The sequence below is a fragment of the Hemiscyllium ocellatum genome, chromosome 37 (genome assembly GCF_020745735.1).
Source record: "Hemiscyllium ocellatum isolate sHemOce1 chromosome 37, sHemOce1.pat.X.cur, whole genome shotgun sequence".
Lineage (NCBI taxonomy): Eukaryota > Metazoa > Chordata > Chondrichthyes > Orectolobiformes > Hemiscylliidae > Hemiscyllium > Hemiscyllium ocellatum.
In genome coordinates this window covers 32,397,851-32,423,685 of record NC_083437.1, presented here as the reverse complement: position 1 = coordinate 32,423,685, position 25,835 = coordinate 32,397,851, and the positions used below count along the sequence as shown (strand labels likewise).

General features: G+C 41.8%; 1 protein-coding gene across 1 annotated transcript in view; it reads right to left on the bottom strand.

The window, feature by feature from the left end:
* LOC132833825 (multiple epidermal growth factor-like domains protein 6) overlaps nucleotides 1-25,835 on the bottom strand; it is a 427,573-nt gene that overhangs the window by 206,850 nt on the left and 194,888 nt on the right. The window contains exon 5 of the mRNA XM_060852450.1: nucleotides 23,671-23,793. Within this exon, the coding sequence (XP_060708433.1) occupies nucleotides 23,671-23,793 (123 nt within the window). The remainder of the gene's footprint in view (nucleotides 1-23,670; nucleotides 23,794-25,835) is intronic.

Here is a 25,835-nt window from a genome sequence, read left to right as displayed (position 1 = left end):
AGTTACATACCTCAGGTCCTTTTTAGATTAGATACCCTACAGTACAGAAACAGGCCCTTCCGTCTAACAGATCCACACTAACCTTACGAAGAATAACTCACCCAGACCCATTCTCCTACCCTACATTTACCCCTGAATAATGCACCTAACACTATGGGCAATTTAACATGGCCAATTCAGCTGACCTGCATTTCTTTGCACTGTGGGAGGAAACTGGAGTACCTGGTGGAAACCCACGCAGACATGGGGAGAATGTACAAACTCCACACAGTCAGTAGCCTGAGGCAGGAATCGAACCTGGTTCCCTGGTGCTGTGAGGCAGCAGTGCTAACCACTGAGACACCGTGCCGCCCAAAACCTTTTTAAACCTTTCGCTCTCACCTTAAATCTATGCCCTCTAATTTTGGACTGTCCCACCCTAGGAAAGAAACCTTGGCTATTCACCATATCCAGGCCACAGATAATTTTATAAATCTCTATAATGTTACCTCTTAGTCTCCTATGCTCCAGGGAAAAAAGCCCCAGACTATTCAGCCTCTTCCCATAACCCAAACCCTCCAAGTCCTGGCATCATCTTGTAAATCTTTTCTGCACCCTACCAAGTTTAACAACATCTTTCCTATAGTAGAGCAACCAGAATTGTATGCGGTATTGTAAAAGTGGCCTCACCAGTGTCCTCTACAGCTGCTATATGATGTTTCAACTTCTACACTCAATGTTCTGACCAATGAAGGCAAACATGCAACAAGTCATCTTCACCTCTCGGTCTACCTGCAACTCCACTTTGAAGGAACTATCCACCTACACCCCGAGGTATTTTTGTTCAGCACCTCTCCCCAGGACCCTACCATTACCTGTACCAACCTTGCCCTGGTTTGCTTTACCAAAATACAATACCTCACATTTATCTAAATTAAACTCCATCTGTTTCCACAGTGGCCTGGACAGATGTACAGTCTGGTGGCATTGAAGCAACTAATATCCTATTGCCATACTAAAGTTTATCTAGGTGATTACATGCTCTCTAATGTTCAATTCTAACTCCTTGACAAGCTAAGTGGGCGGCACGGTGGCACAGTGGTTAGCACTGCTGCCTCACAGCGCCTGAAGACCCGGGTTCAATTCCCGACTCAGGCGACTGACTGTGTGGAGTTTGCACGTTCTCCCCGTGTCTGCGTGGGTTTCCTCCGGGTGCTCCGGTTTCCTCCCACAGTCCAAAGATGTGCGGGTCAGGTGAATTGGCCATGCTAAATTGCCCATAGTGTTAGGTAAGGGGTAATGTAGGGGTATGGGTGGGTTTCGCTTCGGCGGGTCGGTGTGGACTTGTTGGGCCGAAGGGCCTGTTTCCACACTGTAAGTCTAATCTAATCTTACTTTTGTATGCAGACCAGTGACTAGGAGAAAGGGAAGCCTGCAGATGCTGGGGAGCACAGTCAAAAAGTGTGATGCTGGAAAAGCACAGCAGGTCAGGCAGCATCGAGGAGCAAGGGAATCAATGTTTCAGACATAAGCCCTCTGATGTAACCTCATATCTCCCATATGAAAAATGCATTCCCACAGGTAAACTGTCATTAATTCCAACAGAACTTTCAATGCCAGTAACAAATTAAACCTCAGCGATCAACATCCTTACTCTGGAATGTATTTCCCTTTGGGTATAATTTCTTGCTTGCTAAAGAATGTCAAACACAGAATTAGTTTAAACGATGCTGGGGGTGAGAATTGCAGGCACATGGAGAGAGACTGAAGAACCAGATGTAATTCACAAAGGGGCAGAGTAACTTTAATATAAAGACTTTAAAACCATTATTAAGGACTTTGATGAGTTTACTTGGGAAGGTGTCTTTGACCCCAGAGAGCAGATTAAAATGATGATCAGTGGAATCTGACAACCGGGGGATGAATATGTAACAGGGAGGGATTTTAACTGTCGATTTATCCTGTTTCCGCCAGGCAAGTAGAGTTAAAACTAAGCTCATTAATTCTCACTGGGGTAAGTGGTAAGGACTCACCTGTTGACAACTGTCATCAAGAAAATGAGGAAGCAAGTAGGAGAAATCGCTTGATGAATAGATTTTGCTATTGTTTGTATGTGTGTGTTTGCGTGTGTCGGGGTCTGAAAATGCCTTGTGACCACTACATTTCAGGTAAATACTAGAGCTGCTTGGTTGCATTAAGATCAAACAGCCAGTCTAGACACAAGTTCTCCAGACACATACATGGATAATGGCCAATGGGAGGGCAGCCAATGACATAGCCAAATGTGACCAAGCATGAAATACTTGCAATGAATTTACTTTAAGCTGTATATTATGCTGAGTTTACTTTAAGTGTGAGCCTGATATCAGAGCTGCAAATGTGTTGCTGGTCAAAGCACAGCAGGTTAGGCAGCATCTCAGGAATAGAGAATTCGACGTTTCGAGCATAAGCCCTTCATCAGGAATAAGAGAGAGAGAGCCAAGCAGGCTGAGATAAAAGGTAGGGAGGAGGGACTAGGGGGAGGGGCGATGGAGGTGGGATAGGTGGAAGGAGGTCAAGGTGAGGGTGATAGGCCGGAGTGGGGTGGGGGCGGAGAGGTCAGGAAGAGGATTGCAGGTTAGGAGGGCGGTGCTGAGTTGAGGGAACCGACTGAGACAAGGTGGGGGGAGGGGAAATGAGGAAGCTGGAGAAATCTGAATTCATACCTTGTGGTTGGAGGGTTCCCAGGCGGAAGATGAGGCGCTCCTCCTCCAGCCGTCGTGTAGTTGTGTTCTGCCGGTGGAGGAGTCCAAGGACCTGCATGTCCTCGGTGGAGTGGGAGGGGGAGTTAAAGTGTTGAGCCACGGGGTGATTGGGTTGGTTGGTTCGGGCGGCCCAGAGGTGTTCTCTGAAGCGTTCCGCATGTAAGCGGCCTGTCTCACCAATATAGAGGAGGCCACATCGGGTGCAGCGGATGCAATAGATGATGTGTGTGGAGGTACAGGTGAACTTGTGGCGGATATGGAAGGATCCCTTGGGGCCTTGGAGGGAAGTGAGTGTGGAGGTGTGGGTGCAAGTTTTACATTTCCTGCGGTTGCAGGGGAAGGTGCCGGGGGTGGAGGTTGGGTTGGTGGGGGGTGTGGATCTGACAAGGGAGTCACGAAGGGAGTGGTCCTTGCGGAACGCTGATAGGGGAGGGGAGGGAAATATATCCTTGGTGGTGGGGTCCGTTTGGAGGTGGCGGAAATGGCGGCGGATGATACGTTGTATGCGCAGGTTGGTGGGGTGGTAGGTGAGAACCAGTGGGGTTCTGTCTTGGTGGCGGTTGGAGGAGCGGGGCTCAAGGGCGGAGGAGCGGGAAGTGGAGGAGATGCGGTGGAGGGCATCGTCGATCACGTCTGGGGGGAATCTGCGGTCCTTGAAGAAGGAGGCCATCTGGGCTGTGCGGTGTTGGAATTGGTTCTCCTGGGAGCAGATGCGGCGGAGACGAAGGAATTGGGAATATGGGATGGCGTTTTTACAGGGGGCAGGGTGGGAGGAGGTGTAGTCCAGGTAGCTGTGGGAGTTAACCGACTGAGACAAGGTGGGGGGAGGGGAAATGAGGAAGCTGGATAACCGACTGAGACAAGGTGGGGGGAGGGGTAACCGACTGAGACAAGGTGGGGGGAGGGGTAACCGACTGAGACAAGGTGGGGGGAGGGGTAAATCAGGCTGAGTTGCTGAGAGTAAAGATCATAGAGATGAGCTATGTTCAGGTTTGCCTGTACCTGATGGTGCTACCTAGTGACACAGTGTTACACAATGACAGGATGCTCAGCAAAGGGAAATGGGAGCGGTGCAGAGAGAAGAAAAAAAAATCACCAACCAGTTAGAGATGAGTGAGTGTGGCAGCAGTACAACTCACACTTAGTCTGGCTCCAGCCCTTTTTCTCAGTTTACAGGCTGCTTTGAAGTGGCCTGAAACCTGTTACAATGCTTTTAGCAGGCTGCCTCTGGGCAACACTGCCTTGTAATTAACTCTTGACGACAGCATGAGGAAAGATCTTGAGTAAGTGCCTAATTCACAGTTTGTTCTACATTTTTGTTCACAGCCTATTTGCCTCCTGATCAACATCCTGCTCATCAACTCTACACACACTCCATGTCTTTACCTCAACTGACAGCCCCCTCTAGGTTGGCAGTTATTAGGTTGCTCTCCCATTATTCACCAGTAAACCCTTACCTATTTTAGGATTTGAGATGACAATTGAGTTTGAAAGTCCTGAGCAGTTAGTGAGGTTATGTTTTGTCTGTTCAGGCAGACAGCAAGATATATTGGCACTATTCAAAATATATCAGGAAGTTCTATTGATGTCCTGGCCAAAACTGCTCCCTCAATGAGTGCAACTAAAAAGTGTAAAAGTCATTAGAACATAGAACATAAAACAATACAGTTCACAACAGGCCCTTCGGCCCTCGATGTTGCGCCGACCTGTGAACTATTCTCAGCTCGTTCCCCTATACTATCCCAAAATCATCCATGTGCTTATCTAAGGATTATTTAAATCTCCCTAACGTGGCTGAGTTGACTACATTAACAAGCAAACCACTCCAATCCTTTACCACTGCGTAAAGAACCTGCCTCTGACATCTGTCTTAAATCTATCACCCCTCAATTTGTAGTCATTGCAAAGAAATGGCTGTTGTGATGGTTGACAAAATGATTATCAGTGCACTTTTCATAAAATATTATACATGAACGCACTTTGAAATGTTTGAAAAATATGATAAGTTTCAACATAAAGACAACTTTCTTGTTTGAACATTAAATTGTCTAGTTTCCCATATTAAAATTCCCTGTAAGGAGCAGATGTCTTGAAAAACTTGAACAGCAGCTGAAGCGAGCCACTTCATGCTGCTACTTTGCAGTAAACCCATGAGTGTATTTTTCCAATCACAGGACACTGCTGCCTAGCCAAAACCAGTTCTGCCTACCACACAGAACAATAATGCAATACCTGTATTTAGCACTAGTGTGATGCCAGGTATATAGGCTGTATATCCCAGCTACTGGTGCATTATATCAAACAACACATCTGATTGTCCGTTTAAAGCAGGCTAGTTGTGTTCAACCAAGCCTTTGAACACAATGTCCAACATGAGATGTGGTTCTGTTACTGAATTACATCTATTAAATAATCCAGACTATACTGTAAATTACACCAGAAATCAGTTCAAGATCATCAGTCAGGCCTACACTTTTGTACCTGGTAGAAGCTATATGTAGTCACACAAGACTCTGTTATATGTAGGTAAAAGGATTTTGTACATAGATTTCACCTTTTTGCATTGGGCAACAAAGCAGCCATTGGACAGTCAATCCCTGCTGCACTGGCAATGGCAACACTGTGACCAATCAGAGTCTAACAGCCCAGAGTATTAAATATCTTTTTTCCATCTGTTTCTTGCACCCTGGTCCCAATAAGTGCAAGACAAACAATTTGAGCATATATCTCTTTTTAAGCAATGTTTAAATTTGGAACTAACATTTTTAGCATTGAAAGCTATATTTACCATCCAACATCTGTGTATTTAACACACAGAATGATATAGTACAGAAGAAGACAAATAGATTTACTAGACTAATACCTGGAGTGATCAGATTTCCTCATAAGGAAAGGCTAGACAGACTATTTAGAAGCATCAGAAGTGTCTTAATCGAAACATTTAAAATCCTGAGGGGACTTCCGAACAGGAGAATGTCAAAAACAATATTTCCTCTTGTGGGACAACCTAGGAATAGGGTTCATAGTTTAAAAATGAGTGGAAATCCATTTCAGATAGAGAAGAGGAAACATTTTTTTCTCTCCCAAAGAGTTGTGAGTCTTTGGAATTCCCTTCCTCAGAGGCAGTGGATATAGAACGTTTAAATATTTTTAAGGTGGAGGTGAAAAGATTATTGAATGCTGGGATACTTCAGAGGTTAAAATCAGATTGGCCTTAATCTTATTGAATAGGCTGGGATGACCAACTGATTGTTATTATGCTTGTAAGACATTTGGTCCAGGTGGGTCACTGGACCCAAAAAGTTAACTGCTTTCCCTCTACAGATGCTGTCAGATCTGCTGAATTTTTCCAGCAATTTCTGAATTTATTTTTGGTCCATTGTTTCAGTGCCAGCTCTATGCAAGAGTATCAAAGCTAATCGCAGTCCATGCCTTCTCCCATCCTCAAGCAAGTTTATCTCTTCAAATAATTATGCAATTTTCATTTGAAAGAGACAAGTGATTCTGCCTCCTCCACAGCCTCCCAGAGGGCATTCTAGTAGTGGGAAGTTGTGCGTGGAGGCTGAAGAGATTGGAGAGACACTGAATGAACACTTTTCGTCAGTATTCACTCAGAAACAGGACATTGTTGCCGATGTGAATATTGAGTCACAATTAATTAGAATGGATGGCTTTGAGGTATGTAGGGAAGAGGTGTTGGAAATTCTGGAAAGGGTGAAAATCCCCTAGGCATGATAGCATTTATCCTAGGATTCTCTGGGCAGCAAGGGAGGAGATTGCAGAGCCATTGGCCTTGATTTTTATGTCCTCATTGTCTACAGAAATAGTGCCAGAAGACTGGAGGATAGCAAATGTGGTTCCCTTGTTCAAGCAGGGGAGTAGGGTTAACCCTAGTAACTATAGGCCAGTGAGTCTCACTTCTGTTGTGGGCAAAGTCTTAGAGAGAATTGTAAGGGATAGGATTTATGAACATCTGGATAGGAATAATGTGATGAAGGATAGTCAGCATGGTTTTATGAAGGGCCGGTCGTGCCTCACAAACCTTATTGAATTCTTTGAGAAGGTGACTAAGGAGGTGGATGAGGGTAAAGTGGTAGATGTGGTGTATATGGATTTTAGTAAGGCGTTTGATAAGGTTTCCCATGGTAGGCTACTGCAAAAAATACAGAGGTATGGCATTGAGGGTGCATTAGAGGTTTGGATTAGGAATTGGCTGGCTGGAAGAAGACAGAGGGTAGTAGTTGATGGTAAAGGTTCATCCTGGAGCGCAGTTACTAGCGGTGTTCCGCGAGGATCTGTTTTGGGACCATTGTCGATTGTTATTTTTATAAATGACCTGGAGGAGGGGCTAGAAGCTTGGGTGAGCAAGTTTGCGGATGATACGAAAGGCGGTGGAGTTGTTGACAGTGAGGAAGGATGTGGCAGGTTACAACGGGATATAGATAAGCTGCAGAGCTGGGCAGAAAGGTGGCAAATGGAGTTCAATGTAGGTAAGTGTGAAGTGATTCATTTTGGTAAGAGTAACAAGAAGATGGGGTACTGGGCTAATGGTCGGATACTTGGCAGTGTGGATGAGCAGAGGGATCTTGGTGTCCATGTACACAGATCTCTGAAAGTTGCCACCCAGGTAAATAGTGCTGTGAAGAAGGCATATGGCGTATTGGCTTTTATTGGTAGAGGAATTGAGTTCCGGAGTCCTGAGGTCATGTTGCAGTTGTATAAGACTCTGGTGCAGTTGCATCTGGGGTATTGTGTGCAGTTTTGGTCGCCATACTATAGGAAGGATGTGGAGGCACTGGAACGGGTGCAGAGGAGGTTTACCAGGATGTTGCCTGGTATGGTAGGAAGATCGTATGAGGAAAGGCTGAGGCACTTGGGGCTGTTTTCATTGGAGAAAAGAAGGTTTAGGGGTGACTGGATAGAGGTGTACAAGATGATTAGGGGTTTAGATAGGGTTGACAATGAGAACCTTTTTCCACGTATGGAGTCAGCTATTACGAGGGGGCATAGCTTTAAATTATGGGGAGGTAGGTATAGGACAGATGTTAGGGGTAGATACTTTACTCAGTGAGTCGCGAGTTCATGGAATGCCCTGCCAGTAGCAGTGGTGGACTCTCCCTCTTTATGGGCATTTAAACGGGCATTGGATAGGCATATGGAGGATAGTGGACTAGTGTAGGTTAGGTGGGTTTGGGTCGGCACAACATCGAGGGCCAAAGGGCCTGTACTGCGCTGTATTTTTCTATGTTCTATGTTCTAAACTGTAAACCTGACTATAAAGAGGTTCCTCATCATGTCATTATTTCTTTTGTCATCCTACTTTTATCTGTGCCCTCCTGGTTCTCAGTCCTTACTTCAATGGGAACAGTTTCTCTCTATCTATTCTGTCTAAACCCCTTATGATTTTTGAATACCTCCATCACATTCCCTCTCAACCTTTTCTCTAACGAGAACAGATGCAGTCTGTCTGATCTTTCCACATAACTGAAATTCTTCATCCCAGAAATCATTCTTAGAAACCTTTTATACCACTTCTCTGGAATCTTCCAAAGCTTTGGAAATTGTAGTGCTTAAAATTGAAAATGTTACTCCAATTCAGACTCACCTGATGACAATCTGTGAATTAATGAGTTATTAGATCCCCTGACAACCTCCACAATATGATTTAAGATTTGAGCTATTAATCTAGTTTGGCAGTACTTGACCATAATGAGTTCTGTTGGTCGGATCATGATAACTTGTTGATTTTATTGTTTCTAGACTCTATGCCTCTATTTCTCAAGCCCAGATTCCCTCATGCCTCACAAACGATTTTCTGAGCCTGTCCTGCTACCTTCAATGATTTGTGTACATAACCATGGATGCCAACGTATAAGTTCATCTTAGAAACCTCCGACCATTGTTCCAAAAATGGGAGTCAATTTAAAGGTGGAGTATATGACACAAACTGTCAATATAATGTGGGTGGTCACCATTTTAAAATGTGAAGGAGAATAATATTAGTTCATCTATTAAGATAATGTAGCATGATTTAATAATCGGGGCTGTTTTCCTTGGAGCATTGGAGGCTGAGGGGTGACCTTACAAAGGTTTATAAAATCATGAGGGGCATGGATAGAATAAATAGACAAAGTCTCTTCCCTGGGGTGTGGGAGTCCAGAACTAGAGGGCATAGGTTTAGAGTGAGGGGAAAGATATAAAAGTCACCTATGGGACAACTCCATGCTGTATATCTCTATGACTCTATGATTCTAAATTAATTGTACAGAGATACCTTTAACTACAAGCATCACTATATTTGACAATCAAAAAAAAAGTTGAGCAAATTCAATCTGAATCAATTTTGCAGTGGATCATAAGCTTCCTACTCTGCATCAGATGTGGTACTTTTTGTTTCAGAATCAGCCCTCCAGAACAAATCACGTTTCTGTGTGTCAATTGAATTGATAGTTCACACTTTTTGAACAACCTGATGACAATTTATGCACTAATAGCATTCTATGATTTGCTGACAGAACTATATTAATGTCAAGCTGGCAGTAACACTTATGTCCACTACTTGTGATTTTTTTTCTCTCTGTCAATCATTCACCTATTCCATTTAACACAAACATGATCCCTGAATGGCTTGATGGAGTATACATCTAAAGATTGAACTATGGACGTTAGACATCCCAGTATCACTGGAATATGGGTGTTATTTATTTACAGGTGCCATTTGATCATCAGTTATACAATACCCGAACATGTCCTAAAGTAATAAACTGCATTCTATACATAAACCAATGGGATGCATATTCCAAACATGATCGATCCATAACTTCACTCCATCCTCATCCATATAACTGCTGTTACTGACACGCCACAGAACCTTAAGGAGGAAAGTTGATTTTTGGCAAGGTCTTAGGTTTGAAAATTATTATTGGTTATAATTTTGTTCCATTAGTCATGCAGATGAGGAATAACCCTGTCTTCTCAAGTCCTGTGACTGTCATTAGAAACTGTTTTTCAACCTTTCCACAGTTGAGTTGCTATGCATATCAAAATATATGGATGTTTCATCTCTGTTGCCAATGTGGCTTCATGGGTACTACTAGTACTTTTGTTATTATTTGATGAAGCATCACTGGACCTGTTTTTTGGTAGCCTCTGAGTGACATTGGTCTTCTGCAACACAAAATATTTTTGTTGCATAAACTGGGAACACCGACTTGTTGTTGCTCTGAGATATTTGCTGGACTCAGACTGCGAATTGACCCATTTCAGTGCTTACATACACGTTGCATTTCTGGTGACAGTCATTTTGATGACTTTCAAAGGACCCGTTTCTGATGCACACTGCTCAGGATCAGGCCAGTGTCCGGTTCATGTTCTTATGGTATAGTTAGTCTTGGGCATCTTGTCTTCTTCAGGATAGATTCCTTCTTCCTCCATTCTCGCACCAGTTTCTTATAAACATGGTGAATTCCCTCACTGTGGCCCAATTATTAGGCAAGTTAGTTGTTGGGAATACACTGTCATTAAAAACAACATGAAGAAAGCTAGAAGAGATTTAAGGATTTGCACATTCTGGATTAAAAAGGATTTACATCTTTTTTATTTAAAAAAATTGCTTCAGCCACCTAACTATTTAGAAAATGTCACATGACTTTGTGGAAATCATATAAGCAAAGCTTGTAAAAAAAAGTAAAAATTGGGGTTTAATGGCTTTAATTGCTTGACAACCTATGTTTGCAAGAGATATGCCTGTGTGCTGAGGTCTTTCCTGATGAAGAGCTTATGCTCGAAATGTTGACTCTCCTGCTCCTCAGATGTTGCCTGACCGACTGTGCTTTTCCAGTACCATACATCTTGACTATGTGCTGAGGGTTGCCTAGTAACATCCTCTGTAAAAGTTGCTGTCACACTGACACACACACACACACACACACACATTAAGGGAACAAGCCTCCAAGAAACTGCCCACAAAAATCAAGATCTCTCTTTCCTGGAAAAGGAAAAACCTTACAGGAGAACAAGCTGCACAGATCTCCCTCAGTAAAGTATTTTCTGGGAATCTGATAAACCTCCAGAATCATTATCTTTAACCCACTCTTAAACTTGAGAAGCTGAACTGCTAGTTCTAATTGACTCTCATCTGAACAAAATTCTAATCGAAAGGTCTCCCATCGATCCCATGGGTGTCATATTGCAACCTTGACAACAGAAAGTTGACTGGACCACGAAAATTTTTCCTTTTTTGCAATGTGTTCAGTTGGGATCCTTGGCATCACAAAGGTATTTTCATAATTGGCTTTTTTACAAAACCTATTTCATCATGGCAGAGTAGTATTGGAATTAAAGGTATATAGTTGAATCTGCATAGTAACTTAGGTTGTTACTTAGGTTTCCCATTTATTAAAAAAATTAGTTTGTTTATAATAAATTAGTTACTTTTGAGTTTATTAAATTAACCTAGACATAGTTTATTTTATTCTGGGCAGTATATAGTGAAACATGTTGACTATTTTGATGACTAACCAGACATTTACAGTTTTGGTATGGCTCATAGAGTAGGAGGACTTCATTACTAACACACTCTTCCTGTCAGTGTTATAGTGAAATAATGCAACTTCCATCCTAAACCAGCTTCATGCTTCATTTGTTTTGCTGAAAGACTAGTTTCTCCCCATTAGTCATCAAATGGAGTCTACCTTTGAGGATGTGTCTTAAACTCCTGCGCATCTTTGCAACACAGCCAGGATTGTTTGCTGAATTGTCCCCTTGTACACAGTTATAATGGCCCGGTAAGTAAAATGTGCATTTGTGAAAGTTGAGGCTGACTATCAGTGCAAGTATAGCATAGGGCTGAAAAGTGTGGGGGCAGCGTGAGTGAATAAACAGTTGACATCCTAGCTAAGTATACGCTACAGCACAATATTTGGGGCCAGAAAAATTCAGATGTTTTATACGCTGTACCATTTTATGATAAATGAAAATCATAGATGAAGTTTCGAAAGACAGTTGAGGCTAAAACCCAACCAGGAAGTCCTGGTGTCTTAGGACTGAGATGGTTGGCCTGCAACAACCATGGCTATCTTGCCTTGTGCTAGAGATGATTCCAAGCAATGGCAAGTTTTCCCTCTGATTCCCACTGACTCCAGTTTGGCTGGAGCACCTTGATGACACACTTGGTCAAATTCTGCCTTGACTGCAAGCTCTGTCACTCCCACCTCACCTCTAGAATTAAACTCTTTTATCTATGATTGAACCATGGCTGCAATGAGGTCAGAAGCTGCCTTGACCCTTAAAGAACCAAAACTGAACATCAGTGAACAAATAAATGGCATTTGATAGCACTATTGGCAACACCTTTCATCATTTTGCTGATGATTGAAAAGAGGCTGAGATGGTGATAACTAACATGGTTAGATTTTTCCTGTGTTTTTTTGGATGGGAGATACCTGGGCAGTTTCCCATATTGTCAGGTGAATGCCAGTGTTCTAGCTGTGCTGGAACAGCTTGGCAATGGGCATGCCTAGTTCTGGAACACAAGTCTGCAGTTCCCAGGATGTAGTCAGATCCTAAAGCCTTTGCAATATCTTATGCCTTCAGCCATTTCTTGACACCACATGGAGTGAATCAAATTTGCTGAAGACTGGCATCAATAATAGTCAGGATTTCATGATGAGGCCAAGATGGATCATCCACTTGACACTTCTAGCTGTCAATATTTGTAAAACCTTCAGCCTTATCTTTTGCAGAAATAGACTGAGTTCATTGAGGATAAAAACATTGGGGAAATCTGCATTGTTTAATTATCCACCACCATTTATGATTGGATGTAACAAGACTGCAGAGCTTACATTTGATTTGTCAGTCATAGGATCACTTAGTTCTATCATATGCTGCTTCCACTGTTTAGTATGCAAGTAACCCTGCAGTGTAACAGTACCAATTGATATCTAATTTTTAAGTTTTGCAGTTGTTGAATACAGTATACACTAGAATACTCTTCATTGAACTCTTGGCTTAATGCTAATGGTACAGTGAGGGATATGCAGATCATGAGATTACATATTGTAGATAATTATAATTCTGCTGCTGATGGCCATAGCACCTCAGCATTGCCCATATTGGAGCTGCTAGTTCTGTGCTGCCTCTATCCTACTTAACACAGTGTTTCAGCCACGCCACACAGTGGAGAGTATACTCAGTTTGAATGCACGAGAACAGTATGACAGTTATTCCTCCGAAGACAGCTATGCACCGATGCTTCTGTGGCAGATAGAATGGTCAGAAATTGGACTAATTGGTTTTCCTTTATTGTCCTTTCCCAGGGCAACTCCAACGTCACTGTACACCACTGTGCAGTCACCTCTCCTGGGTCTGCGCTGTTAGTAGGAGACAAAAAAAAAACTGCAGATGCTGGAATCCAGAGTAGACAGGCAGGAGGCTGGAAGAATACAGCAAGCCAGGCAGCATTGTGAGGTGCAGAAATTGATGTTTCGGGTGTAACCCTTCTTCAGAACCCGATACACTGACTTCTGCACCTCCTGATACTGCCTGGCTTGCTGTGTTCTTCCAGCCTCCCGCCTGTCTACTGCAATAGGATATGACATACACAGGAGTGATGATGATGGTGTCTGTGGCATTGTCTGTAAGGTATGATTCAGTGAATATGACTACGTCAGACTGCCTTTTCTATGAGACAGCTCTCCCAATATTGGCGCAAGGTCCCAGGTGTCGGTGAGGAAGACTTTGCAAATCAATATGCTTGGTGTTTTGTTTTTATTTCTAATGCCTTGGTCACCTAAGTAATATGCTGGTTTTATTTCTTTTGACTCTTCTGTTACTGTTTGGCACAACAAAGTGGCTTGGGCCATTTCAGAGGGCATTTAAGAGTTGGATCTCAAGTAGCTCAGACCAGGATCAGGCAGCAGATTTCCTTCCCTCAAAGGAGGCAGATGGAATTTCCATATGACAATCATGTTACGTTACCATTTTATTAATTGTCCCCAGCATATTAGTGTGAGCCTCTGCATTTCTAGTCCAGTGGTTATTATTATGCCACTGTCTTCCCTACTGTTATGAAGATGTGGGTGTACTGTACCTTTAAGAGAGTTAAAAGTTGGTAGAGCTACCTGACAGCACCAAGTGTTCTCAATAAGGTAGCAATGTAACACTTGGTCGAAAGCTAAATTAGCTGGTTGCCCAGAAACAACAAAACTGATTCAAATTAGGCCAATCAGTTTAAATTATACCCCGAAAAAGACCAAACTCCAATCCAGTTTGAATTTAGTATATTGACAATCTTAAAAGCCAATGACACAACCCAACGCTTTGGGGGTATAAGACTGGAGAAAATTAAACAATTGAGAGGAGAACTGCCAAGCCACCAGCAAGTAAAAAGACTGCCCAAAAAATAGCTCTCTTTATTGATCAATAACTTCTAAAGCAGAATCCGTAAGATGAAGAATTCAGGAATTCAGAGAAAACTGAAAGCCGCCTGGTTTTGAAATAAGAAGTTTTAATTTATAAATCTTAATTGGGGGGTTTTATAGGACTAATATTACAGAGGGGAAAGTAAAAGAAAGGTTAGAGGAAGGAATTGTAAATAGTTGTTAGTTAATTATTCTCTGTTATACTTTAAGAAATAAAGTTGTCAATTTGTACTTTAATTAGTTCTTGGCCTATTAAATTTTCACAGATTACTGCACAGGATAAATCTTTTCTGTGTTGCTGGTTTTAAATTAGCAGAGGGGTTTACCTCGAATCATAACACCTACCCACTGTGTCAAGTTCTCACCTCTGAAAAACAAACAAACTGAAAGACAGATTGATACATCTGAGACAGAGGAAAAGACAAATAATGCACAACCAAGAGAAAGAAACAGAAAGCAAACAGGAAAAGAGAACAATCAACAGAAGCAGAGGGAACAATGCAAATAAACAGGGACAGGGCCCAACCACAGTGAGGGGATTGGAGATGGGATGACTAGATTGATACCACAGGGACAGAGAAGCACTTACCTACATTACATTGCTCCTATTGGGAGTGAAGTATTAATATGTCCTTTGATTATATCGAATTCGGATCATGCATTACATAATCTCTAGAGTCACAAATGAGTCTTAATTTGAAAAATTGTCCACTAGAAATAATAGCTTGACTTGTGCGGTATCAACAGGGCACAAACCTGACAGTGAACATGTGCGCCACATTATTTTGATGAGTCTGTAGGCTGACATTTCTTAAGGGCAATCTCTTGACTGGGGCAGTTAGTGAGCCAATTTACACAATGAGACCATTGTGTGTTTGATCTTTGGTCCAGTGAAGGAAAATTAATAGCTGACACCAGACTGACACCCGCTCAGTTCATAAAACGCAAATGCAGTCTGAGGTGGAAAAAAAACACTTTTCATTGTGTTTAATTTCCTGGCTCCGTGCCATTGACTTATTTTACCTTGTTAATCAAACCAATATGAAATGAATTTGGGTCTCCTGGCTCCAGACAGCAGCACAGATTATCCACGAAAATGCAGAGCAAATCTTGATCGCAGTACTGAAGGGACTATTTTCTTCAGGGCCCAGCGCAGACATTTGTGTTTTGTTTCCTCACTTATTTCAGAGGAATTCAAGAAATAAAAATCTCTTTACATTTCCCACTTAGCTCCAAAATCATTGAAATTTTGCAATTAATTGTATTTCAAATTGAAGCAATGCACTGGAAGAGCAGGTGAAAACCATCATTCGAGTATATGACTTTGTATACTGGGCATCTTGTTTATCTAACATTGCCTCCAATCCAAGTTATTAAATGCAATGGCCTCAAAATCCCTCCGAGTTCAACAGAGGAATAGGAGGAGGCCATTCAGTTCCTTGAGCCTGTTCCTCCATCCAATTATAACATGGAAGATCTATATAGTACTCCATTAACCAGTCGTTGCTTCACATTGCTTGATACTCTTACTTAACGAGATCTTATCGCACTATGAAAGCTCCAATTGTATTCCAGTATCCACAGACCTCAGGGAGAGAAGTTCCAATTTCTATTCCCTTTCCTGTGAAAAGGCACTTCCTGATTAAACTCCTAAACAGTCTACATCTCAGTTTCAGATTACACTTCCCCCACCCTGATTTGAAGAAATAGTTTCCCTTTTTTACCCTAGCAAATCGTTTTTAATATTTCCAATACCTAAATTAGATCATTCTCTCATACTCTAAGGGAATACAGACAGATTTATATAACTTGGTCTCAACAAGTAATGCTCCAAGACCCAGCCACTAAGTTCCTCAAACCAGTTTAATTACATTTAATTCAACAATGGCTGATCAATACCTCAGATTAATTTACCTGACTTGACTACATACCCTTTGACACAAAATCCCAGAAATGGACCGTGTGAGTCACATGGATGAAGGGGATGGTCCCCTGAACATGAGTCAGTTCTTAGATCTGCCATGTTCAATTCCATTTATAGATAGATTCCCTACAATGTGGAAACAGCCCTTTGGCCAAACAAGTCCAAACCGACCCTCCGAAGAGCAACCCCCCAGACTCATTCCCCTACATTTTTACCCCTGACTAATGCACCTAATGCTACGGGCAATTTAGCATGGACAATTCACCTAACTTGCACATCTTTGGACTGTGGGAGGAAACTGAAGCACCAGGAGGAAGCCCACACAGACACGGGGAGAACGTGCAAACTCCACACACTCGGTTGCCAGAGACAGGAATTGAACCTGGGTCCTGATCAAGGTGGCAAAGGAATGACCTTTTATCCTTCACCATCCCACAGACATCATGGTGGGGGGGAGCATATTGCACACATTCCTGTTCAAATGTCACACCTACCACATGGAAATAATAGCATCTGCCATTGGGTAGGCTGAAGGGTGTGATAAAAGCGGAAGAACTGTGGATGGTGGAAATCAGGAACAACAACAGAAATTGCTGGAAAAGATTAGCCGGTCTGGCAGCATCTGTGGTGAGAAATCAGAGTTAACGCTTTGTGTCCTGTGACCCTTCCTCAGAAGAATGTGACTTCCTCAACATAGGAACATGCCACTTTGCTCCTCTAATCTGGGCAATGAGATCATGTATCATCTATTTGCCCACATCCTTTAACGGTTTGTTCATTTGCTCAGGTCAGTATTTATTTCCTATTGCTAATTACTCTTGAGAATGTGTCAGTGAGCCACCTCTTCCAAGAATAGCAGTCTGTACAGCAGTGGTACATCCAAACAACATCAAGGCCTAGCTCCTGGAAAGGGGAGCTTCATTCAGGGAAAAAGCTTCCCATGAAAATCTCCAGTGGTCAGAACATTTACATTAATTACAACAACAGGATTATGCACACTGGCAAATACCAGTCAACGTTTCAGGTGTAACCGTTTGTTATCTAATGTTTCATGGGGGCGGCACGGTGGCTCAGTGGTTAGCACTGCTGCCTCACAGCGCCAGGGACACAGGTTCAATTCCAGCCTCGGATGACTGTGTGGAGTTTGCACATTCTCCCCGTGTCTGTGTGGGTTTCCTCCACAGTGCAAAGATGTGCAGGTTTGAGTGGATTGGCCATGGGAAATTGCCCATAGTGTTCAGGATGTGAAGGTTAGGTGCATTAGTCAAGGGTAGATGTAGAATAATAAGATTGGGCAATGGGTCTGGGTGGGTTACTCTTCAGAGGGTCGGTGTGGACTTGTTGAGCCAAATGGTCTGTTTCCACACTGTAGGGATTCTATGATTCTAAATGTAGAAAATATGCCAATCAGTTTACACACTGCAAGCTTCCACCAACAGTAATGGGCTAATGACTACATCATTAATTTTTAGTGATTTTAGTTGAGGGATAAATATTGACCACAACCACTTGAAACAATTTCCCTTCTTTATTTTTCAAATAGTGTCACTGGACCTTTTCACAACCACAAACGTGTACACAGAGATTTTGTTCGACATGTTGTCAGAAGAACTGTACCAACATTGATGGCCTACATCTGGCTTTCGGATCATGGTTTGCGAGGCCTTGAAATTGGCTACTGCAGGAACACCAGCCACCATTTTAAATACCCTGCCACACAAATGGATAATAACAGTTATATAGCATTGGCCCTTCAGACAGACACGCACACGCTTTCACACACATGTACGCACGCAGTGTTTTCAATCCTTTGTCAGGAGTCTCTGTGATTGGAATTAATACCAGAAACTGTAAGCAATTTCCCCATGAGGCATTTTATTTTATCTCTAACCTTTTATATTATTACAGTATAGTATATTACAAATAGGTAAATTTTTATTTGTCTTTTAGTAATGAATGCCATACACAATAAATAAGCATTATTATAGCAGTAACTTACCCAATTGCATGCCATTCTTATTGAATTATCTTGCAAATTTAGCTTCATCAATTAGCATTCTTGGCTTCACTATCTTCAACTGGAATGTCCACATCATGTCAGAGCTAAATCTGCCTCCAATAAGTTCAGTTTCAACTTTTCTGCCAAACAGTTCTGTTCTGTTCGACATCTCAACATTTGAGAAGACATGTCTTTGCAAGACTTGGATACAGATGCATGTTTCTGGTGAAGTACTTTCAACCCCTCTCTGACTCCTGCACTTAAGAATAAGCCGATTGTTTCTGCCTCCACCTTGTCTCTCTCCAGTATGATGTCTCACTGCTTCATCAGGACCTCAAAGGTTATAATTATTACCTGAGCCCCCTGAAAATTGACAAAGAGATAAGAAGCTTCGGGAAGTAAACACAAGGCTAAAGAAGTGGTATGAGAAAGAGGGGTTCCATTTCTTAGGGCACTGACATCAATACTGGGACAGGTGGCAACAGTACCACTGGGACCAAAAGCATGTCTTTTTGTACTTATTTACTGTACTACTGGTATATATTTGAGACACCGGTAAAGGAAGTGGAAGCAGATTCACCTGAACCAACCTAGGACTAGGATCTCTGCAGAAAGGTTAAATAGAGTGGTCATAAGGACTTTAAACCGGTTGGGGGCACAGGAGTGGTTGTTAACGTTTCCACATCACGTAACAGGACAGAGCGTATGGAAAGGGTCAGGAATCTAACTTCAGACACAGCAGTTAAGGGGACAATATGAGAAGAAAGGCAGCCAACGCAGCTCTGAGGGTGTTGTACTTAAATATGTGCAGTATATGAAACAAAGGAGCTTGTAATTAGTGGGTACAATGTTGTGAGTATTACAGAGATAGGGCGACAATGGGATCAGGGCTAGGAACTAAATATCCAAGGATATATGTTCTATTGAAAGGACAGACAGAGGGACACAGGGTACTGGGTTGCTTTGTCATAAGAAATTAAATTAAATCAATAGAAAGAAGTAATATAGAGTAAGAAGGCATATAATCTGTATGGTTGGAATTGAGGAACCGCAATTGAGAAAGCCCCGAGCAGCAGTCAGTATTCAGTGTGAGCTACAAGCTCCTTTGTTTCATAAACTGGGGACATTTAAGTACAATACCTTCAGTCCTGCATAGACTGCCTTTCTTCTCATGGTTGTCCCTTATCTGGGGCAGAAAGTAAATCATGAGATAGAAAAGGCATGTAGGAAAGGCACAGTTATAATAATCATGGGAGGACTTCAATATGCGGATAGACTGGGAAAATCAGATTGGCAGTGGATCCCAAGGAAAGGAATTTGTGAAATGCCTATGAGATGGTTTTTGGACCACTTATGACAGAACCTACTAGGGTAACAGGCAATATTTGATTATGAGATGTAATGATCTTGATTATGGAGCTTAAGATGAAAGAAACCCTAGGGGCAATGACCAATATATGATAATATTCACCCTGCAGTTTGAGAGGGAGAAGCTGGAATCAGATGTAATGTATTACAATTCAGTAAAAGTGACTACAAAGAAATGGAAGAGGAGCTAGCCAGAGTTGACTGGAAGGGGAACCTAGCTAGGAAAACAAGGGAGCAGCAATGGCAGGGGTTTCTGGTGTAATTCAGGAGGCAGAGCAGAAATTCATTCCAAGGAAGACAAAACATATTAAGGGGAGGACAAGGCAACCACAGTTGACAAGGGAAGTCAGGGAAAGCATAAAAGCAAAAGATTAGCAGGAGACAAAAAAATTCAGCAGGAATCCAAAATAGACAGGCAGGAGGCTGGAAGAACACAGCAAGCCAGGCAGCATCAGGAGGTGGAGAAGTCAACATTTCAGGTGTAACTTTTTATCAGGACCCTGAGTCCTGAAGAAGGGTTATACCAAAAGATTAGTGGGAAACCAGAGGATTGAGAAGCCTTTAAAAACCAGCACAGAGCAACTAATAAAGCAATAAGCATGGAGAAGATGAAATCTGAGGGAAAGCTAGCTAGTAATATATAAGAAGACTGAAAGAGGTTTTTAGATGTATTAAAGATAAAAGAGAATCAAGAGTGGACATCAGACTGCAAGAAAATGAGGCTGGAGAAGTAGCAATGGAGAACAAAGAAATGGCAGCGGAGCTTAATAGATACTTTGCATCAGTCTTCCCAGTGGAAGGCACTAGTAACACTCCAGAACTTCAAGACAGTCAGGGGTAAAGGCGGGCATGGTAGTTATCACTAAGGAGAAGGTGCTGGGAAGTGGAAAGATCTGAGGGTAGATAAATCACTCGGACCAGATGGACTATACCCCAGAGTTCTGAAGGAGTTAGCTGAGGAGATTGGGGAGACATGGTGGTGACCTTTCAGGAATGATTGAAATCAGTAAAGGTCCCAAAGGACTGAAAAATGGCTAATGTAACACCAATGTGCTGGCCTTGGAAGGGGCTCAGTGGAGGTTCACAGGAATGATCCCGGGAATGAAAGATGTGTCGTTTGAGGAGTGGTTGACGTCTCTGGGTCTGTACTCGATGGAGTTTAGAAGGGTGGGGAGAGAACCTCTTTGAAACTTACAGAATACTGAGAAGCTTGCTTGGATTAAAACTAGAAAAGATGTTTTCACTTGTAGGAAAAACTAGATGCTGAGGGCAAAGTCTCAGGGTGAAGGGACAACCCTTTGGAACAGAGATGAGAAGGAATTTCTACAGCCAAAGTTTGATGAATCTGTGGAATTCATTGCCACAGAAGGGTGTGGAGGCCAAGTCATTGAGTGTATTTAAGGCAAGGATGGATTAGGGGTTTGTGATTAGCAAGGGGATCAACAGTTACGGGTGAAAGCAGGAGTTTTGGGTAAGATATCAGCCATGGCAGAGCAGAATCGATGGGCTGAATGCCCTAATTCTGCTCCTCAATGGACTAAGACAGCACAGAGGGCATGCAGGGTTACTGGTGTCAGAAGTTGGAGGAGTGACAATTTGAGGAAGATGTTTCAGGCAACAGTGAGAGTGGTAGAGCATGACCCTTTGTGGGAGGTGGGTACGGCAGCAGAGATCAAGTGAATGTGAGGTATTGGAGAGAAGTTGGTGGCACTTATACTGGCAGAGTGGAGAAGGACTTGACCTTCTTTCTACAGCACTGGGCATTAATCTAAATGGTTGAGACTGCTTTAACCCAGGTGGCAACCATTGAACATGCTGGCATGGTCTGGTGTTGTGGCCTCCATGATTGGTCCTGAGGTTGGCATGACCAAGTCCAGCAAGACATCCAAGACTCTACTCACAAACTGAGGTTCTAATTAGCCCCATTTGCCATGTCTGAGGCAAAGCTCGGAATTGCTCAGGGCAGCTCCAGACTGACAGTGCTTATCCAACTCTAGATTGCACAAGGGAGGTCAGTGAATTCTGGAAGAGACAGTGAGCGGTGAACAGTTCTGGGAACAGTACATGAGAAGGTGAGGTGGAGGTCAAACATAAGAGATGCAATAGGTGTGGAAGGTAATTAATGAGATGAATTTGATAAGATTTAGCCTCATGGCAACAAACCCTCCAAAAAACCCACTGCAGCTCAGACTTTGCCAAAAAGTTATAAAATTCAGCCCACAGTTGCAACTGGATTCCCCTCACCTATTGAAATATACAGCCCAGGCAGCCCATATTTGACTACCTTACATCTGTTCCCCAAGGTTCCTTTACAAGATCTTTTTATCCTATTCATTCTTATTCTCATGAAAATATATGCGTGGATTTCCAAATTATAGCTGCCATTACCACGAGAGCTTTAAATAACAGACTTCCTCTATCTTTACCCTTATATCTTCATACCCTTTGTATGATCTAAACTTCTCATGCACCCCTCCTCCTCCAGTTTTCTCATTTCCTTTCCTGACGACACTGAATACATCCTGCACTCACCAACCACAATCGTTAACCACCTCACTGAATGTCACCCAATGTGATTCCATTCATGTATTCAGTGTTTGAAGCGAGTTTGAAATATGTATTTGAATCTTTGAATAAGACCTTTGCTTTCTTTGAATAAGACCTTTACTGTCTTAGCTGTCAGTTATGGCCTTGGTGAGGCATCAACCTTTTATAATATAAGGCCTTACTGTTTCTAATAATAATTGTTCTCATAAAAACTCGCTCTGACAATGGCAGTATTGATAGCATTAAGCATTTCTTAATATTCTTTTGTTATATTCTCAGCAATAGAACAATGATGACCCTTCAAAAGTGACAGCACTCAGAGTAACCAATGTCGTGTACAGCCAAGAATCAAAATGGCAACTGGAATCCTCATGAACAAAATGATAACAAAACATGCAAAGTAGAACCAGTGGAAGACTTACATTGTCTTAGATCAGCAAATACACCTTGAAAACCATTTGAAATATGATAACTACAAAATTGAAATCTTAGGAGAGACAATGTTTGGAAATACAATGCACATTTCAAATAGTAGAACTCAAGAATAGAACTTATAAAAATTATTCCATCAGAAATTGTTGGCACATATTTCTGACCAAACCTGCATGGAAACTTACTGATTTCAAATAGTGATAGAAATATGCAAAGGAAAATAACAATCCCTCTGGCATGATAAATGTTACAAACAAAGTGAATTGCTGCTAAAATTTATAGAGAAAACATAAATAGCTGAAACACTTAACAATGAAGTACGTGATCAGAGGGTTCAAACGAAATGTCATAAAGTATAATTTATAAACTCCACAATCTTTCTGGAATCTTTCATTGACTTTTCCTGGATCAGATTCAGGAAATAAGTTGTCCTGAAGGGTATATGTGAATAGTTACAAATTAGACAAGAGGTGTAAAACTGCACATGAGAGTCAAACATCATTCACCAATACCACAATCAAATATTTTGCACTGTTACTGTATCTAAGTGTTACCTACTGATACCATAGTCAAACAGTGCATGTTAGTATTTTTGCAAGGTTTGTAGCTCAGGTTGAGGTTTAAGGTGTAAGTTTGCTCACTGAGCATGTTTGTATGATAGCACATTTAGCATCATAAACCCAGTGTCTATCTCATTCCTACATTCTAATTTCCAGCACCTAATTTCCACCTACAACCTTTCCCAGCAGCCAAAGCCCACCTACATTCCAACCTCTCGCACTCAATTCCCAACCACATTCTAATCACTAGCATCCATCTCTCCTTCACATTTCAATTTCCAGACATATCTCATTCCATGTTCTAAACTCCAGTGCCCACTGCTTTCTCACTTGGTTTCTCTCCTTCTCTCTTTCACGTAACAACGAAAGGTTGTGCATTAAAATACATTGATCTCTTGATCGTTTACCATTGATACACATTCCACTGAGGAATCTGGTGCTTGATTTTTTTTCCCATAATTCAATAATAACTGACATACAAATTGTGATCAATAGAAGTTCAAATCAATTCCAGGATAAACCAGTTGATAAACCCGTCAATGGACCACTGGCAGAAATGAAGTGATTCTATTTCTCCAATAAATCTATTTCAAACACGACAGTTCAATCCAAAAGTTGATGTTCTTAACAAGCTTCCAACAAAATTCACATCATGGTGCTCAAAAGCTCAAATGTCCATGTGTTTTATCCCTACCTTCACAGGTTTTCCCATCGGCTTTCAACTTTAAACCCTCCTGACACTTGCAGTAGAAACTACCGATGGTATTACAGCATTGACTTTCACATCCTCCATTGTTCTCTTCACATTCATTTACATCTGTAAAATAAAGCACACACACACAACCTCAGTATGTTGCCTATTTAATGTCTTAACAGAGACTTAGAATGAAGCCATTTAGTGTATTGTGTCTACATCAGGATCTTTGTTACAGCCAAGTTAATCTCATTTCCCTTGTATCAAATGTTCAATCTATTTTATTTGGCTAAGGGCCCATGGGATGGTGAGTGAAAACAGACCACTGAGTCCCTGATTTATATGGCTAATGGCACAGAAGTGTGAGCCTTTAACTCAATGGATAGCCCTCGCACCTCTGAGTCAGAAAATTGAAGGAGTACTGCCCTGTCAGAGATATTAAATCAAGGTACCATTTGTCTCTTCAGGTGGACATAAAAGATCCCACAGCAGAGAACAAGAATTCTCACCCATGTTTTGGCTAATACTTATCCTCCGACCAACATCATGATAAAACATTATCTGGTCATTACCTCAAAGTTGCTTGTGGGATTTTGCTACGTGTAAACTGGTAAATAGACTTCTGACATTACAATGATTACTCTTCAAGATAACAATTCTTTGACATAAACTGCAGTGGAATTTCATGAAGGATGCTTTGTAAAAATGGGTACTACCATTCCTTCAAGGCTTAGAACATTTCTGTAGGAATGTATTTGAACTGTTGAAACAATTATACTTTCACACCATTATAAAGGGAACTACATGTTGCTTTTATATAATGCCTCTAACATTGTAAACACTCTGTGATAATTCACAGCATTGACGGTCAAACAAATTTGTCATGGGGCCACATCAGGGGAAATAGGACAGCTTATTAATAATATAATCACAGAAGTCGGTTTGAAAGCATGCCTTAAAGGAAGATAGAAATGCAGGAGATTGCGAGAGATAAAATCAATCCTGACAAATTGTTCACTATGTTAGAGGATGAAATACAAGGAGAAATGGAGGAGGCCTTCAGGCTGTGCCATGGGATATTGGTGCTTAGTGTAATTTTTCTCTCCATTACTTAAGCAGTGACATTAACTGATTCAAAGTCAGCAAGTCAAACCTTTTACAAAAACAGCAACCAAATCAATGTCTGAAAAATGCACTTGACCATAGTAACCTCAAGGTGGAAGTGGATACTGCAGAAGCTGGAGATTAAAGTCAAGATTAGAGTGGTGCTGGACAAGCACAGCAGGTCAGACAGCATCCGAGGAGCAGGAAAATCAATGTTTTGGTCAAAAGCCCTTCATCAGGAAAGAGCTTGAGGCTAATAGAAGGAGGAAGAAGGGATGTCAGGGCACAATGCTTTTATTCCATAATTGAGCTCAAGAAACCACTGGACCTTTTTTTTGGAGAGAGAAGGATTGAGGTTATGGTGAGAAAATGGCTAGGGCAGCATAATCTATAATCTGTTCTGAAGAAGGGTCAGTAGATCCAGAACGTTAACTCTGCTTTCCCTTCACTGATGCTGCCAGACCTGCTGGGTTTTTCCAGCAATTTCTGCTTTTGTTCCGCAGTTTATTGATTTTGTAAAGGGGTTGAGTCTAATAACCGAATAGCACTCAAATCTTCAGCTGACATTTCAGAATGAGAAATAAACAACTTATCAAGTACAAAGTACACTCGATAATGTACTCCACACAATATGAAGATTAGTGCTGTATACTGTCAGTGACTTAATTCCTCAAAGAGTATACAGTGGATTTCTTTGGTACCATAAACGCTTTTCATGCTTTCTACTTGTTGTTATAGATTAGGTAAATGTCAGGTGTAACTCAAACAATCTCCCCCTTGAAATGGCAGCAATAGCTGGTATTGATTCATTTAGATTAGATTAGATTCCCTACAGTGTGGAAACAGGCCCTTTGGCCCAACTTTCCGAAGAGCAACCCACCCAGACCCATTTCCCTCTGACTGATGTACCTAACACTATGGGCAATTTAGCACAGCCAATTCACCTGACCTGCACACCTTTGGATTGTGGGAGGAAACCGGAGCACCCGGAGGAAACCCACACAGACACGGGGAGAATGTACAAACTCCACACAGACAGTCACCCAAGGCTGGAATTGAAC